The sequence below is a fragment of the Pelodiscus sinensis genome, chromosome 10 (assembly GCF_052426305.1).
Source record: "Pelodiscus sinensis isolate ZL-2025 chromosome 10, ASM5242630v1, whole genome shotgun sequence".
NCBI classification, from domain to species: Eukaryota; Metazoa; Chordata; order Testudines; family Trionychidae; genus Pelodiscus; species Pelodiscus sinensis.
This window is the reverse complement of record NC_143061.1, coordinates 55146895-55165116: the sequence shown is the minus strand read 5'-3', so window position 1 is coordinate 55165116 and position 18222 is coordinate 55146895. Positions and strand designations below refer to the sequence as shown.

Below are 18222 nucleotides of genomic sequence, written 5' to 3'. Positions count from 1 at the left end.
GATAACACAGCAGCGGTTTGCCAAGCTTAGCCCCCGGTGGGCCGCTGCAGGGCTACAGGTACCAGCGCTCGCAGCTCCCATTGGCTGCGGATTCCTGTTCCCGGCCAATGGAAGCGGCGCAGACTGGGACTCCATTTCCTGCAGCTCCCATTGGGCTGGTGTGGCACTCTGCGGCCAATAGGAGCTGTGCTCACCGGTACCTGCTAACCCTGGTGGACTGGATCCGGCCCGCGGACCGGTATTTTCCCTCCCCGGCTCTGGGGGCAGATTGTTGGCCTGTGTGAGGAACCCAACTCCTGTCAGACTGTAGGCAGCGGGGTACGCACTGCAGTGGCATTGAGAGGAAGGAAAGGCCACCTCATTGTCTCGCTGTGCCTGGTGGAGACAGCTGGGACCTGGCAGGGTGGCAGGGCCACTCCCATGTGCAGTGTGTCCAGCGACAGCTCTGGATTCACAGAAGAATAATTGCAGGCTCACACTCGGTTCAGGACAGTTGGGTTGGTCCTGCCTTGGGCAGGGGGCTGGACTTGACTCCTGAGGTCTCTTCCAGCCCTGGGGTTCTAGGATTCTATGACAGCACCGCCATGTGCATCCCTTCTGCCTTTCACGATGCTTGGAGTGGGCCCAGGAGTCCCCTCCGCTAGAGTAGGACCCCGGGGCGGCCGTGGGGAATTCCCGGCTCGCGAGGCTGCGTTGCCGTCTCCTCCCTGAGATGGGGCACCCCCCTTCCTTGCTCTTCCCCGCAGGACCACAGCGAGTACAATTCCTCCATGGCCAAGAGCCAGACCAACACGGCCAGGATCGAGGGCCTGCGGCCCGGCATGGTGTACGTAGTGCAGGTGCGGGCCCGCACCGTGGCTGGCTACGGGAAGTACAGCGGGAAAATGTGCTTCCAAACGCTGACAGATGGTAAGCGTGTGGCGAGAGGAGCGGGCGAGAGGGAGAGGCGGCACTTGCCGCGCTAGCGGTAATTGGATTAAATAAACCTGTCTCTCCAAGCCCCCGCTCCCAGAGGGCCAGTGTGGCAAGAGCCAGGTGATTTATAGTGATGTTTGATTAATTGCCAGCTGGAGGAGTAATCTGTTTTAAATCTCTTCTCTCTGGTTTCTCCTCCGCCATGGAACTGCAGGCACTCGGGCTATTTGCATGCCTGCCAGGGGCGGAGGTGAACGTTAACCCCTTCCTGACCCTGGGCCTCTTTCCGCAAGCTAAGAGCCAGTTCTGGCCCGGAAGGTGTGGGCTGTATGGGGGACACGCACAGACATGGTGTGGGGGGGGTGACTGGGGCCACAGAATCACATGCGAGTTCGGTCAGCTGCACTCGTCCCGCTCCTGGCCAGTGAGGGGTGGTTGCCTACACTTCCACGTCGGGGATGTCTGTGCCGCGGTCGGAGGGCAGACCGGACGTCCCCACGCCAGCCTGGCTACAAACAGGTGGGGGGGTGGAGCTTCAGTGCTGGCTGCGCAGGCCGGCCGGGGAGTGACGCATATCCCTGGCGCCCGTATTACCGCCTCCAAGCAGAGGGCAAGTTAGCCCGGTGCATCTAATCCTGCTTTAACCACTCACTCACTGGAGCATCCGCTCTGTCCTTTGAGAGACGATTTCATGCACTAACAGCCTCACTCACTGGAAGATTTTCCCAGTATTCAGCCTCTAGGTTTTGGTTTCATCCCACAACTTCTCCTCTCTCTCTCAACTTCATCTGGGGCGCTTCCCCCTCCAGATTTGTATAGATCACGTCCCTCTCTCGGCTGTTGTTCAAATCACTGAACTCTACGCTTTTAGCTCTTTACGCATCCCTCCTGCAAATCAACCCTCCAGCTCTTCAATCCCTTCGATTGCACTTCTCTGAGTCACATCCATAAAAGAAGCACGGAACAGACTAAGAGGAAGAAATCAGAAGGAAGCTGTCCTTTCGGTGTAGACTCTTCCCTCCTCTGTATAACAGCGTATTAGCTGCGTATTCGGTAAATCACTCGAAGAGATGGACAAACTGCTTCAAAACATCCAAGAAACTTTCCCCAGATCTCAGAGCATTTTACCCGAGAATTCAGAGCAGACAGTGAAGGGAGGAGATCAGGGTCTTTTCTCCAGGTCAGGACATTGTACCAAAAGGCCCAATTCACAGAGTTCCTACCCTGAGCTAGTTCCTGCTCCAGCGTTACACAGCGGCCCCAGAGTGCTGGATCCATTCCTTCACTTCCAGCTTGTCTCTTGCTGAGCAAGAAAAAATGCCCATTAACCTGAAAAGAATCCTAGCATGGATTCCTGGAGGGAAGTGCTGAAATTGACAAAGGGATGGGCTTTTCTTGTGGTGGGCTGACGTGTCCAGAAACTCCGAATTCCTGGAATTTCCCAAGGCAGCCTGTTCGCTCTCATTTCCAGCCCATTTGCATACCACGCGAAGGACCCAGTCTTGCCAGGGGCTGAGCTTTCTGTCCCTGCTCCAGCAAAATATTTAAGCCCCAATGAAAACAGCAGAGCTCTTGACACTGGATCAGGATCTGTGTATACTGGGTCAGGACTGAGTCTGTAATGTCCATTCTTACTATTATCTTTGAACTTCTCGAGTGCCACGTGACGGCTGCTAGTTATAGAGAAGGCTGCAGTGAAACCACGTGGGTGGGTGGTGGAGAGGAATTTGCGAGTGAGGTTTTCTGCTGTGAGTACGCGTGGGTTAGAATCGAGGCCCGAAGTTCTTGAAGAAACTCCAGAGCTCTGTCACCTCCTGGCCCGGGTCCTTTCTCTCTCCTCTGTCTCTGTTATTTCGGGCGTGGCCCTGGTGAAAAAAGGAGAAACTGACCTGGCTGCCAGACCTGCACAAAGATCCCCTTCCTCTCCTAAATCAGCGCCTTTGTGTGGCATGGCCGGCAGGGTGTAATCCAAATGGCGCCTGTTTGAATCAAGCGAGAGGGGTGCTCACCGGCTGAACAGTGGAAAGGCTGAGTCATGAGCACAAATGTATTCCCAGCAGCTAAGATTTTCAAAGGCGCTTAAGGGAATTAGGTACCAAAGAACACTGAAATATCATGGCCGAGGGGTGCCTAACTCCCTTAAGCGCTGCTGATAGGGTTGCCGAATGGTTGAAACAAAAATACCGAACACTTCCCCCCCCCCCCCAAAAAAGAAAACACTGGGAAAAAATTCTGTTGAAGGGAAAAAAAGGGGGGGAGGGGCCAAACTTGTTGAGCAAAAAAAAAAGGACTCCAAGGACTTAAGCCAAAAAAAAAAACAAAAACAAAAAAAATTAAAACAGCATGTCCCCTTTAAGAGTGAGTGCAGGGATAGGAACAGGGGAGCGGTTGAGCACTAAGACCCAGGGGAAGCATTTCTTCCCCTAGGTCTTTTTGCCAGCAGTCATTTTGTGCAGCAGCCTTGGGGACCAGATAAGCATGGGGGCTGGGGTGTTGGGGGCTGGGAGAGGCTCGGGGGATGGGGGAGAGGCCGGGCGCTGAGTGTTTGTAGGGTTGCCAGGTGCCCAGCATTTTCGCCTGCTGGCTGGGGAAAAAAATCAGAGAGTACCGGTCATCTCAGGTGTCCGGTATTCTCTGAATTTTTTTTACCGGACAGGAGGTGAAAATACCAGACTGTCCGGGTGACTACCGGACACCTGACAACCAGAGCTGCTGAAAATCCTCACCCACTCATATTAGTTTGCATCGGAGCGGCAGCAGATGACCACTCAGGGCCCTGTTGTGTTTCTCCATGTCCACAGATGGATCAGGAAAAGGCGCTTTATTGTCCAAAGACGCAGACGGCTTTAAAAGAAAAATATGGCCCCTCTGACTGCCGCCCAGATGGACAAAGGCAGAAAAATGTGCGTGATTGTCTGTGGCAAATCTTAATTATTTTGGGGCTTTGCTATAGCAACTGTAGGCCCCAAAGAACACGAGGGCAGGCACACGGCGAGAGATTTATCCAGAGAGATTCAATGACTTGTCCAAGGTCACACACTGAGGTTGTGAGAGAGTCAAGAATTGAACCTAGAGCTCCTGAGATTGGATGAAGCGCCTTAGCTCACAGAATGACCCACCCTCTCTGAAAAGTTCGTTTGCCTTCTCTTTAGCTAGCCCTCAGCTGGTTCTTTGCTTTTCTCTAAGGCGAACCTCGCGCAGCCTAAGCAAGAGGAAACACGCAACACGACTGAACGGAGGCAAATCAAAAATGAATGTCTGGAATATTCAGGGTTAGTGAAGGGAAGCGAACACTCTGCCTCCACTAAGCAATGAATTGAAATTGAATAAGAATGGATATTGCAGATTATGAAATCATCATTGATCGTTAGACGAGGCTTTCTCAGGATTTCAGTAGCTGGCAGGAGATAAATCTGGTGGCTGGCAATTAACAGAGAAAAAGACAAAAAAGTGAAAGGAACATGAAGTGCCCCCTTTCGAAGGGCCTTTGCTTTAACTCTTTGCCATGGGGCCCAGGTCCTGCTGTATGGGAAATGAATGATTACAATTTGTTCAGCCATAGGAACCACACATCGGGCCGGATGCTCTCCAGACACAGAGGGAGCCAGGCCTGGCTCGAAAGGCGAGAGAGAAAGGGCGAGAGGGCAAAGACGGGGCGGCTATGCCTCAGGGTTCTGGCAGAGTTCGGCTCAGTCGCCAGGTGTCCGAGTCTCAGAGCTCTGTCCTCCTCCAGTGAACTGCCCCTTCCCCGCCAGGCAGGCAGGCGCCAGTAGGCAGGCTCAACGTGAAGAGTGGGAGGCTGGTTCTTGTGCCCGCGAAGGGCCCTGCACACGACTCCCGCCGTGCAAAAGGGCGGAAAGCTGGCCCATGGGCGTTGACACAGGCTGTACTGTAACCGAGACGCACCCCTTGAGATGGGGTGAGGTTCTGGGGGTCATAGCCCCCCCTCCTCACTTTAATTCCTTTGCCGCTGCACGTTCGGTGGACGGCTCCCCGCACGGCGGCGCCCTCAGGACGGTCTAGGGCTGCGGCGTCCCCCACGCTCGCCGCTTGCCACGGGTGGCTATTTGGCCGGCTGAGTGCGGCTAGTTGGCTACCGTGGTAGCCACTCTAGTGACTGCTGCTTCTGGACTGGTTGGACCCCACGGGGTCTGTCCTGGGACCTGTCCTATTCAACTTATTCATAAACAAGCTAGAGGAAGGGGTAAGCAAAGGAAGGGGTGGCCAAATTTGCAGACGATACCAAACTGCTCAGGATAGTTAAAACCAAAGCAGACTGTGAAGAGCTTCAAAAAGATCTCCCCAAACTAAGTGAAATGAAATTTCCTGTGGATAAATGTAACGTATTGCACATTGGAAGAATAATCCCAACTCTACATACAGTATGATGGGGACTAATTTGGCTACAAGTACTCAGGAGAGAGATCTTGGAGTCATTGTGGGTCATTCTTTGGAAACATCCACTCGGTGTGCAGCAGCGGCAGTGAAAAAAGCAAATAGAATGTTAGGAGTCATTCAAGAAAAGCTTGAGAATAAGACAGAAAACATCTTGTTGCCTCTATATAAACCCATGCTACGCTCACATCCTGAATACTACGGACAGATGTGGTTGCCTCCTCTCAAAAAAGATCTATTGGCATAGGAAAAGGTTCAGAAAAGGGCAACAAAAAATGATGAGGGGTTTGGAATAGGTCCCATGTGAAAGGAGAATAAAAACACTGGGACTTTTCAGCATAGAAAAGAGGAGACTAAAGGGGGAAATGAAAGAGGACTATAAAATTAGGACGGGCGTGGAAAAAGAGAATAAAGAAAAGTTATTTACTTGTTCCCACAATATAAGAACTAGGGGTCACCAAATGAAATGAACAGGCAGCAGGTTTAAAACAAACCAAAGGAAGTTTTTCTTTACTCAGTGCACGGTCAACCTGTGGAACTCCTTGCCAGAGGATGCAATGAAGGCTAGGATTTTAACAGGGTTCACAAAAGAGCTAGATAGATTCGTGGAGGTTAGGTCCATCAACAATTAGCCAGGATGAGTAAGGACGGTGTCCCTGGCCTCTGTTTCTCTGTAGGTGGGTGACGAGAGCGATCACATGAGGATTCTCTGTTGTGATCCCTCCCTCTCGGGCCACTGGTATTGGCCACTGTCAGCAGACAGGACACTGGGCTGGATAGACCTTTGGTCTGACCCCGTCTGGCCGTTCTTGTGTTCTTATGTCTGGGGAAGAGCAGGAAAAAGTTGGGGAGGTGTTTCATCCTCTGACAAGATTCAAAAACCTGCCGTGTTTGCTCAAGCAGCAGAGGAGTCTGCCCTGTTTTTCTCCCCGCCACGAGCCACGCGTGACACTGCTCCCCTCGACCTGCCATTTACCAGCCGGTGGCCGTGCTACCGGGTAATGAGTGGCACTCAGTCACGGATTTAAACGTAGCTATTCTTCTCCCAGGGAATTTCAGCAGCCAACTAGAGAGAGAGAGCAGGCTTGAGCAAAGACCTGAACTGGATGGGCCATAATAAAACCCACTTCCCTTACATCCCACGCCCAATTAACCTCCCAAGCTAAGTACGGGACACTTCCGGCCCACGCAGCCTCATTTCCGGCTCTGCAACGGACAGGTTCTTCCCCCTTCCCCCTTCTTTTTCTGTTATAAATTGCAAGAGTCCCTCCTTTCCCCTCCACTCTGCTCCTCTGAGGAAGTGGGTTTTGCCCACGCAAGCTCATGCTACTAGATTTATTTTGGTTAGTCTCTAAGGTGCTGTAGGACCACTCGTTGTTTTCAAAGTTGCAGACTAACGGGGCTCCCTGCTGAGATTTTAGGTACTTCTCTGCCGAAGGCTAGCGGAATAGGGCCCCGAGAGGTTGGTTCGTGGCTCTCTCGGGTCGGCGTGGGTAGCAGAGAGCGTGAGACGCCTTTCTCCCTTGCAGATGACTACAAGTCGGAGCTGAGAGAGCAGCTGCCTTTGATCGCGGGGTCTGCGGCTGCTGGCGTGGTCTTCATTGTCTCGCTGGTGGCTATTTCCATCGTCTGCAGCAGGTACCGGTTTTGCCGTTGGTCGCTTTCCCTTTGCAGTGAGAAGGGAGAGTCTCCCTGTGCTCCAGGGGCAGAGGCAGGGCCTCCCATGAGCAACCATTGGCTGCAGCGCCTCCTGCTGGCCAGCCCTCAGCCAAGCAGCGGCGGGAGTGCTCAGAAAGGGGACTCCGCACCGATCCCCTTGGTCAGTGCCCAGAGGCGAGGCAGGACTGTCAGCAGGCGGGGTGTGCAAAGTAGGCAGCATCGGCAAGGAGTGAAGGGCGAGAACGTGCGCGCCTTACGCTTGTCTGGAGAAGGCAGCTCAGTGTGCTGGGAACACCGCACACAAGGCAGTTTACAAATGACCGAGATGCTCTTAGCGCCGCCACAGGCAAATATCACACCAGGCCGTCCTCAGGGGGCGATCCATTTTTCAGTGCGTTTTTCTGGGAACACAATGAGAAGTGGGACGTGAGACAGGAAGGGAAGCGTGTTCCATTCAAGCCAACGTGAGCCGTGGAGGCCGCCACGGATTTAAAGGCGCCTACTCGGAGAATTCCCTTCAACGGTATTTTTGAAAACGTGGGTTTGTAGTCTCCAGCCTTTTCTTGCTCCGCTCACTGTGGACTCTCCTTGCTGCCAGTCTCTGACATGTATCCAGATATCGGCAGACAGCCATGGGAGTGTGGGCACCTGTTTGTATGTCTGTGTGTGACTGTGCAGAGCTAGACTGCCTCAGTGCACCTTTGTCTAGTGCGTGTGTAGCAAGCGTTATTTTCCCATGCATATGCAGGTAAATTCATCGTGTCATTCTTTTTCAGAGATGCTCCAAATCGTCTGGGTAACAGTGAGTCACTTATACATTATCTGAGTCATTTTTCTCCCCTTTCTCCAGGAAGCGGGCTTACAGCAAAGAGGCCGTGTACAGTGATAAATTACAGCACTACAGCACCGGCCGAGGTGAGTGGAGAGAAAAATGGGACCGTGGGTTTGGGTTGGAGACAGAACGCTGTAACGTGTGTGTTTCCTGCACACTCATAATTTTTCCCGCCAGCTGTAAGTGTCTGGGTGGCTTTAGAAATCACGGGGAAAGGGGATCGTCTTAGTGCAGCCTCACTTTGATGAAGGTGATGCCCAGGAAACCAGCAAAGAATTTATGCCGACAAGTTGGGCACAGGATGGCACACGTCCATGGCCTAGCAGGAGGAGAACCAAGCGGATTGGTAGAAAGAGAGGGGGAGGGCCTTGTCCAGTGAGGAGCAGTGTTAAAGGAGAGAAGACGACAGTGACTACAGGGTGGGATGAGGGCAGGAGATGCGCTGAATGCCACCAAGGGTGGGAACGGATGCCGATCTGGTGGAAGTGGGTTTTTCGCTAAGCCTGGAGGAATTGGCTTTTCGGTTGGTGGCTGAACTGAAAGGAAATTTCATCTCAGGTTTAGAATGTTTCAGCTCCTCACCCCCAAAACGGAACCCCCCCCCCCAAACGATTGAGGAGTGAGTTTCTGGAACGGCCTTCCAAGGGAAGTAGTGGGGGCAAAAGATCTATCTGGTTTCAAGATTAAACTAGATGGGTTTATGAAGGGGATGGTTTGATGAGATAACATGATCTTGGTAACTAATTGACCATTCATTGTCAGTGGGAAATAGGTCAATGGAGGGATGATAGGAGTTACTATAGAGAACTTTCTGGGTGTCTGGCTGGAGAGTCTTGCCCACACCTCAGGGTTTAGCTGAATTTGGGGTTGGGAAGGAATTTTCCTCCAGGGTAGATTGGCAGAGACCCTGGAGGTTTTTCGCCTTCCTCTGTAGCATGGGGCACAGATCACAGCTGGAGGATTCTCTGCATCTTGGGGTCTTCAACGTATTTGAAGGCTTCAGTATCTGAGATCTAGGTGAGAGGATTATTCTAGGAGGGGTGGGTGAGATTCTGTGGCCTGCACTGTGCAGGGGGTCAGACTAGATGATCATAACGGTCCCTTCTGACCTTAAAGTCTATGAGTCTGATTGTTTGGGGGCGAGTGAGACATTTGAAGGGGAGGTGGGTTGGCCTTGTTGTTGTTAGTTAAAGGTAGTTAAATTGTGAAGCGAAATTTTGTTCTGAAATGAAAAGTCAAAACCCACGTGACTTGCTTGTATTCCTTGCCCCATGTGTCGATGAAAGGATTTGCCAAATGCAACCTGACTTTGCGCACAGTTTGGGTCAAACTGCATTTTTTAGCAACTCAGTTACTCACCAAAAAAGATCCCCCGTTGTGGGGCTAATTTTAGACACTCCGAAGTGGCGGAGGGTGTAAGTGGTTGTGTGGCGGAGGTTGGAAGACTGACAGACTGCCAAAAGTGAGACGTGGCTCAGGGTTTACCATGGAGGGCTTGAGAGGAAAGGACAGATCTGAGCGGCGGTACGGTGCCAGCAGTGACAGGACGTGGTCACAGTCTCAACACGATGGGAGGAGGAGAGTGAAACGGGCAAGATTGCCGATTCTTGGCATTTTTATTGTCTGTCTCAGGGTTTGCCACTCCAGAAGCTGAAGGCAGGTGATCCGCTTTCCTTTAAAAAATACGTTTCTACTCCCCGTTTCTGCAAGAAAAACTTGAAAATGTGACAGGAGTGTGGGGCGGGCGGGTGGGGGCAGGGGACGCTGCCACTGAGCAGCCTCTCTTCAGGGAGCTTGGGCCCCCTTGTCCTTGTGTTGGGCCCAACCCCCCTGCCCATGTGATGTCTAATTGTGAGCAAGACGAGGCGGGTGAGGGATGTCTCATTGGACAGAAGCTGATGCAGCAAGAGACCCTTCCTCCCTCGCCTCGTGTCTCTGATGTCGTGGGGACAGCCGGGCTAAACGTTGTCGTGAATCACCTTCAGAGCAAGGCCCAGAGCCAAACTCAAGCGGCCTGGGGGAGGAGGTGGGGGGTCCTGTGGGCTCAGGGTAATTTTGCCTGGGGAATGCAGCTTGTGACGCATCCGGGCCTCTCTCCCGGGGCTCACGCTGCCGAGCCAGTGGCTGCTGCATTCGGAAGAAAGCGCCTGAGGTTCGAATCCCTCTCCTGGAGAAGTGCCTGTGTGTTGTGACTGAGGGAGTCCAGGCATGCAGGGCGCTCTGGCGGGGTTACGTTATATCTCTGCTTAGGAAGTTAGGTTACGATGTCACGGCTTTTATTGTTCTTCGTGGGGACTACGGTGGTGCTTGGCAGCTGGCTGAGATCCGGCTCCATTGTTCCAGGCCCTGTGCAAACACAGATTAATAGCCTTCTGATTAGTTCCACGGGGTTTTTCTTCCGGCGGGTGGGGCTTGGCTGCATGGGCAGCGGGGTGAGGAGAAGGGGATGAGCGTGGCCAGCAGGCGAGTGGAGGGGTGAAGGAGGCGACGAGGGGGTAGGTGTGGAGTGATGCTGCATTGAGAAAAGAGACTGCGAGGAGGAAACGGGAGAGCTGGAGCAAAGAGCCAGACGGGGCTGGGAAAGTCCAGCGACATCGAAAAACGAGTTTCCATGGACTTTGATCTTCTGGGCTTCCCCCTGAAAATCCCCACAAGCTCGACGAGCTCGTCATCATTGGGACCTGCAAATCTTTAAGCAAACGTTTGTACCGTTCTCTAAATAGCTCTGTGTTCTGGTTAAATACGAGGGGCCTCTCGTCCCTCTGTCACTTCCTTCTCCCCGTTCTCGTCCCTTCTACGGCTGGTCTTGTGGAAAGCCAAGAGCCTTGGCCACCAAGTCACTAGTGTTCCTCGCAGCCTGCCCGGTGCTGAGAACATGTCTCCGTGGCGGGAAACAGCCCACCTGAAGTGAGGCCAAAGTAAGGCCGCGAGGGAGCGGGGGAGTTTGGAAGAGGGAGGGCAGCCCTGCCCGAACTCCGATTTTAAAAGGCTCCAAGGGTAGGACCTGTTGTGCCATCCTCCAGGAGAGAGGGTCCGCAGCTCCCCCCGCCGCCTGGGATCTTGGGGTCACCTTGCCAGTCCCTCTCCGGTGGCGTTTTTCCCGCCTGTTCGCAAATATCATCAGCCTCCTTGAAGGGAGGCGATTCCGGACTCGCCAGAAGGATTCCCTGTCAGCCCCATGCACTGTGTGTTCTGCACCCGGAAGCTCGGCTGTGCGCAGTGGGAAGCAGGCTGTCGGATGGCGGGGAGAAGCCGCCAAGGTTAGCGGGAGGACTGACGCTCACACGACTGCCCGCCCCAACGGGAGCCAGGCGGGAGACGTGTGGAGAGCAGCGAACGCAGTAACAAGGGCGTCGGCTGGAACACATCATGCTCTCGTCTAACTGAAGGGCAGTGAGTCTCCCCTCAGCCAGCCCCGCTGTTCACGCCAGAGGCACTTTGGGAGGGTGCTGGGCGGGGAGTGGCCGGAGCTGAGGTGCACGCTGGGGGGAGGGAATATCGGATTTTCAGTGTCCAAACTGAAACATCATTTCTGGAACCTTCACCAAAAGGAAAAGTGTCGTCAAGTTTGGGTGAGCCCCCGAAGTGTGTCGTCTCCGGCAGCATGCGAGGGTCTGTCTTGTGCCTCAGGGGTTTATACCATTTTAAAACTGAAACAGTTTGAAGGGAAAAGTTACTTCCAGTCCCAGAATGGAAAGGGTTTGTCTCCACAAAGTCACGCCGACCATCGTGAGCGTTTCTCGGTTTGGTTTGTGTTGCGAGAGGCGGGGCAGCGGTCGGTCAAACCAATGCGGCCAATTGGCCGAATGCGTCGGCCCCACCAAAGCTACCATCTGGGGCAAAAAATGTTTTGTCCAAACCATGGTTCCCGGCTCATCTCCTGAACACAACAGGCCTTTGTAGATTGCTCCACAAGGGGAATTTGTCCCCGCTGGCACGTCACCTGGGCATGTCGTGGCGTGTGGACGTGTGGCCATCCACGGAAGGTTTCGTACTGGTTCTGGGCGTCTCCCGGGCCCACGGAGCTGGCCGCAGGGCACCGCTGGGCAGCGACACTGAGCGTGGGCACGCGATTTAATGTTGGTGAGGGAGGTGGGACTGGAGCCCAGCTCTCCTCGGTACCAGCCCAGCCCCTCCGTCACAAATCGCCCTTCACAGAAGACGTAGCGGGCTTTGCACAGCCTGTGATCCATCAGTGATGGCCAGTAGCAAAAATCCCCCACAGCCAGGGAGGGGACACTATCTGGGGGAGGAAGTTGAATGCTTTCCTGGGTGTTTGGCGGGTGGGTCTCGTCTGCATGCCCAGGGGCTGGCTGCTCCCTGTGTTTGGCCTCAGGAAGGACTTTCCCCCTGGATCCCATTGGCACAGACCCTGGGGGAGGGCAGGTTCACCTTCTATTGTGGCACAGGCCGATTTAAACTCGCGTACCCGGTGGCTCCTCTGGATCTCGACATCTTTGAACCGGGAGTTGAGGGCGTGCGTAGCTCAGCCAGAGGTTGGGGATCGATTGCGGGAGCGGGGCCGGGAGGGTCTGGGGTCTGCGATGCGCAGGAGGGTAGATGAGGTGATCATGATGGTTCCTTTGGCCTCGAAGTCTGTGCGTCTCTTAGGAAATAATACCGGCTCAGTCCATCGCTTTTGCTGCTTGATCTTGGGTTTGCGGCTTCCTTTCCCCTCCCGTTAATCAGGCAGAGGTAGGGAAATCGGCAGCTTCCTGTGTCCTGCCCACGGTGGCCGGGGAGAGGTAACGGTAGGTAACGATACTTTGCTGTAGGACCCTGAACTGGGGCACATTTCTCAGGCAAAGCTGGATCCTGCCTTGCATCTTCCTCCACGGATTCGCGTTCCTGGCAGTTGTTCTGCTGGTTCATTCCTGATGCACAGCAGTACCCTTGTGCCCATGTGGTTCTCTGCCACGGCCAGGCCTGAGTGTCTGTCCTTGGAGAAGGAGTTCTGCATACTGCTGCTGGGAGTATCGGCGAGATTTATTCCCTGTCTGTCACCGCACCGATCGGTGAGACCGTGCCCTGACTGGTGGGGGATGCATAAAGCTGTCGAACCGTTGAATGAATAACCCTTGATCCGGACACGAGCAACGTTTTCTTGGAAAACCCAAATCCCCCTTTGGGCTGGACTGTCCCCGGCGCGGGCCATGTCCCCGCGGTGCAAGGTGCCTGGAGGGAAGGCGATGCCGATTAGAAGTGCAGCAAGCCCATCCGCTGACATCGGCACCCCAGCAGTCCCGCGGGTGGCCAGGCTCCACACAGGAGGGAATTCGCATGCAGGTGGAACGTGGCCGCGGGGATGGCTAGAGGAAGGAGCTCTTGGCTTTGCCGTCCAAGTGCTGACTCGTTTGCTGTGCTCAACTCAGGTTGTGAGGAACCAGAGGCAGCTGGGACGCGGATCAGGGCATGAGGGAAAGTGACGGTTGCCAAGAGAGCTCAGCATTGGCTCGCTTCTGCTCCCCCGGCCCTGTCGCAATGCCCGGTCTGACTCCTCCCAGGGAGGGTGGCCACAGGCGGGCTAAGGTCAGCTGTCCACTCTGATCCCATTCAGATTCCTGAGGCGGCTTTGGAGATCTCTGCTCCCATGGCTGCTAGGACGCAGTCGCATCGCTAAAAATAGATGCTTGTCTTCTGTTGCCCTTCATGAAGCCTCTGGCCCCTTCTGCCCCATCCCACCTTTGGTGCCCCTCTCTGCGACGTTCCAGCGCCCCCACTCTGCGTTCCGACCCAGAGATTTGTGCCCGTCTCATGGAAACGGTCTTCTTTAAAACCAGCAGTGGTTGTAGCGGCGGGATACGTTTTCTCCCTGCCTTGCGGTGTAAATTGGCCAGCTGTGCCCCCGGCTGCCTCGTGCCATCCGTCACGCTCTGTAATTTGGCTGCTCTGTCATTTACAAACCTCCTGACATCTTAGGGAGCGCCGGTGTCGTGCAGTGATAGGCGTGTAGCATCCTTCTGACTCCCATTCCGCAATTGAATAATCCGGCCGCCAGTTAAACATGAGCAGATGGAGAGCAAGAGGAATACGCTGATCTTCGCGCTTTCTTTCGGGCTCTCCCTTATGCTTGGCTCTCCCTTACGTGCCCTTGTGTGCCAATCAGTCACCGTCTCCTCTTCCCCCTTTAAAGCACACTTCTTCCCTCCAACCTGCCAGGGAGCAGCACTGGCATAAGACTGAACAAATGTAATAAACCGCCCACTGCAATGAAGCAGAAAGCAGCGATCGAAGCCAGGAAACGTAAACGGCTCCATTTCTACAAGCAAGGCTGCTGAATAGAGCGGGTGGGAATTCTTTGACAGACTTTCGGCTGAACGGCACCCTTTTGCAGAAACGTATCAGATCCCATGGACGTTTTGCCAGGAAGGTTTCTTACATCCGGGGTGGACGTTCAGGTCAAACTCAGAGCATATGACTCATCCCAGAATGGCCAAAAGAGCAAGGCTTTGAGCACTCCCCGGGGATTTAGGCAAAGCAGGGATGTAACCGGTTAACTGGTAAGCATCGCTCTAACTGGATACCACTGGCCCGGCCGGACCCACTGCGCTGCAGCCAGGGGGCCGCTTCTGGCTCCACCACGCTTCGGATGGGGGGCTGCTTCCGATGGGCAGGAGCATCCCCCTGCCCATGGGATCCCGGTGAAGCGGGGTAATGTAACATTTAACCAGTTAGCGGGATTTTACATCCCTCGGGCGACCCAGGTTCCAGCTCCACGTCAGGAAACCGGCTCGGCTCGTGTTTTGTGAACAGTGTCGGGGTTCGGGTTTGCACTTTGTGCCGGACCGAAAGCGCACACACACACACACACACACACATAGCAGCAAAACTTGTTGAGCAAAAAAAGAAAAAGGAACTGAACAAGGCAGCAAAACTTGATGGGGGGAGAGGAGATTGGGTTGCCTCGCGCCCCCCTGGAATTTCTCCCCCCCCCCCCAGGGGGACACACCCCCTAGTTTGGGAACCCATCGTCTAAACAGTGCTGGGTCCTGCCGAGAGGTCGGGACTGGACTCGTTGACCTCTCAAGGTCCCTGCCAGTCCTAGTATTCTGTGCACACGGGTCTGTTGGGAGTGAGGGCACTCGTGGGTGGTGCCCACAGCATAGGGGGATGGGGAAGACGAGCCAGGCAGACAGGAGGGCCCCAGTCACATGAGGTGGTGGGGGAAGGAAGGCCGAAGAGCCTGCTGGGAGCAGGACAAACAGCGGATACAGGAAGCTGGTTTCCGTCAGCAGCCTGTTCCTGGGGCTGAGATGAGCGCAGGCCCATTTGCCCCTGGCAGACACAGGGCATGTGGCGTGGGAGCCGGCCTGCCTCTGACGTGATGTCTCCTGGAGGTACTGGTGGGCTTTTGCCAGCCAGGCTGCATTGGCAGAGGGCACCCAGTGGCTCTGAGACTTCCCCCCTTTCGCTCTCATTTATTCCCATTTTTTGGATCACTAAATCAGCCCCGGTTATGACCCTGTAAATCCCTTGGCAATCCCGGCAGAAGCATCAGCTGCTCCTATAAAAAAAATGTTATGGGGCCGTTAAAGTGGCGGAGGCTGAGCCGTCCCGGGATTTATGAAGTGGGAGATGCACCGATGGCTTCATTGCGGCCTCCGCCATCCGCTTGGAGAGCGTGGCGTGTCTGCCCAGACTGGCCCCCTGGGGGGCGTGGAGCCCCTCTGGCGTCCGCCTTGAGCCCCCGGCGCCAGCGTCAAGAGCCCGCTGGTTGTCCCTGGAGCTTTGTGCTGACAGACGTCAGCTTTGTGCTGCACCTCGCACCGGGGGGCCCTGACTCCCCGGGGGGCTCCCAGAGGGACAGATCATCATAAGGGAACAATCAACTCAGCCAGTAGAGCAGCTCTCAACCGAGCGGTTTGGCCTCCGAGGCGAGTGAGCCAGAGCAGTGGGGGGGAGGCCTTTCCCTCTCTCTCGCCCCGCACACGGTCCTCTGGAAACCCTCGCTGACCCAGGCTCGTAGCCAGCCTGGGACTGGGGTGTCTGTTCACCCCCCATCCCCCGAGGAGCAGGAGGCGACTGAGGGGACTTGTCCCTGCAGAGGAGAATCGCGGGTTTCTTTCAGCCACAGCCCCGTTAGCGTGTCCCCGTGTCATGGAGAGGCCGAGTGGCGCGAGCCCGCGGCGCAGGGCAGCGGGAGTGGGAGGGAGGCACCTCTCCACTGTGGGGGAGCTCTGCCGCTGACTCCCCGGGCCAAGGAGTCACTCTCGGGGGGCTGCGGCTCCGGAATCACAGGGCTGCTCTTGCGGGGTGGTTACGGGGGGGCTCAGGCCAGATGAGGTGACTGCCCCGTACCACGCGTGCAGGGACTCAGCTGAAGCGGGAGAAGGGAACGTGGTGTTGGGGAAAGGGACGGCCCGGGGCCATCCTAGACCCTGGGTCCCTTCAGTTCCAGACACCAGGAGCTCCAGGCGAGAAGAGTCCCAGCACGGTGCTGCTGGGTCGGTTGGGGGCACGGGCATTGGCCACTGTTGGAGGATGGACCTTTGGTCTGCCCCTGGGTGGCCGTTGTGCTGTCTCCCGGCCTGGGGCAGAGTGTGGCGGTTTCACCCGCACATACCCCACCCAGGCGTGTGCTGCTACAGCCGCGTCTCTGCAAACGGCGGTGCTTCCTGCGGGCATCACAAAGCACCCTTGTGTGAGCATCCTTCAGTAGCATTCGCCGGACTCATTTCTGCCGCTTGCGAATACGCACCAGCTGAGAGGCAGGGCCCTCTTGGGCAGCAGCCCCCGGCCACGCCGCTCGCATCCTCGGCTGGGAGCATCTTGTCTTGAATTTCCACCGGTACGGTAACGAGCCCAACGTCTGATTGGACTCCCGACGGCAGGTTCCCGTCTGCCTCCAGGGCCGCACAAATTCCACCAGCGCCCGGCCGTGCCGAGACAGCCGTCCCTGTGGGCAGCTTTTTAGTAGGCAAAAGTGGTGCCTGACTATTGGTTATGGTGGCTCATAACTCATATTTTATCGGGCCCTTCAGGGTTTTGATTATAATTACTCCACTCCGTCAATTTAGTGGCAGCCACAAAACTTTCAAAGGCCTTTTTGGGTAAATAAATATGCCTCAAATTATGCAGGGAGCATCATAAAATTGCCACTTTCCTTGCCATAAAGCCAGCTAATTGTGGTTTGGGTTTGTGACTTCATTGCCGGGAGCAGCATGTGCGATGTACGCAGGAGAGTGCGGAGGGAGACGCTTGAGCTGTGCGTTTAACTCGAGAAGCTGCGGCGTCAGGTGGTCTGGACCCAATGAAAACCATCCTGGTGGCTTTCTCTCCGAGGGTGACAGCAGCATCACTCAGAAACACGTGGCGCTACCAGAGTGCCACAAACATGCCAATGCAGAGAACAAGAGCGCCACGGTTTTTTAAATCTCTCGCTTTTTTTTTAAGCCAATCTCGTGACTTTTTGAGGCCTGACTCACAATTTTTGAGCTCCTGGAGTTGGCAACGGAAGATCAGGGCCTAGCGTCCCTTCTTCACTGTCCGAATGTCTTTTTTCTGTTAGGCCGATACTGTTATTAGCAATATCAATCATGCTTATCGCATTAGTGCCTAGGGGCTAGCCAAGAAAGGGCCAGAGAGAGACAGGATCTGGAGAGACACAGAGCAGCACCGTGTCTGTGCCCAGACGAGTCTACAATCTGAACAGATCAGAGAGCCCCAGGGTAGGGGAAAGTGGCAAACACACACAGTGGGAGTGAATAATACCGTAATCGTTTCCTTTTGCGTATCTGTTTGTCTCGTTAGCTGGCCGTGCTGTCGTTTGTATTTCTTCATGCAGTTTGCTTTCTGATTTTTATCCTCTTACCCTTGTTCTGTTTTTGCATTTTTAGTTTTTCCCTATGAAAGCGTCCAAGAAACGCTGGGGTCCCTGCCCCCTTCGAACCTTTTCCCTCCAGACGTTCATTTTCCACCTGGCTTTTTTTCTCCTTTTCCTATTCTATTCCACCATCACGCTCAGTGGGATATCACAGCTACCGGGGGTGACCTCGGCTGCGGCTACCCCTCCAAACGGGGTCCGATTGATCCATCTTGATCTCAACCTGCAGTTCTTTGTTGGCTCTGCGGCTCATGCGTTTGGTAGGACTTCAGTAAATAACGGCCACGCTCCAGATGGACTGGCCTCAGCCTGTCAGTTTAGAAGTAGCCTGTTCCATGTACCGGGGAGGAGCAAAAGGGAAGAGGAAAGAGAAGAGAGAGCAGTGAGCTTGGGGAGAATGGAAGAGGGAGGAGAGTAGAAGAGCTAAGAGGAATCGCACTGTAGCTGGTGTGCACAGAAGCGAGCGGGTATCAGAGGGTATGTCTACACTACCCTCCTAATTCGAACTAGGAGGGTAATGTAGGCATACCGCACTTGCAAATGAAGCCCGGGATTTGAATTTCCTGGGCTTCATTTGCATAAGCCGGGCACCGCCATT

General features: G+C 54.8%; 1 protein-coding gene across 10 annotated transcripts in view; it reads left to right on the top strand.

Moving 5' to 3' along the window:
- Positions 1-18222, top strand: part of EPHB1 (EPH receptor B1) — a 323707-nt gene that overhangs the window by 264122 nt on the left and 41363 nt on the right. For all 10 annotated transcript variants that reach the window (XM_075937229.2, XM_075937228.2, XM_075937224.2 and 7 more), the window contains 3 exons: positions 747-909; positions 6840-6948; positions 7820-7884. In XM_075937229.2, the coding sequence (XP_075793344.1) occupies positions 747-909; positions 6840-6948; positions 7820-7884 (337 nt within the window). The remainder of the gene's footprint in view (positions 1-746; positions 910-6839; positions 6949-7819; positions 7885-18222) is intronic.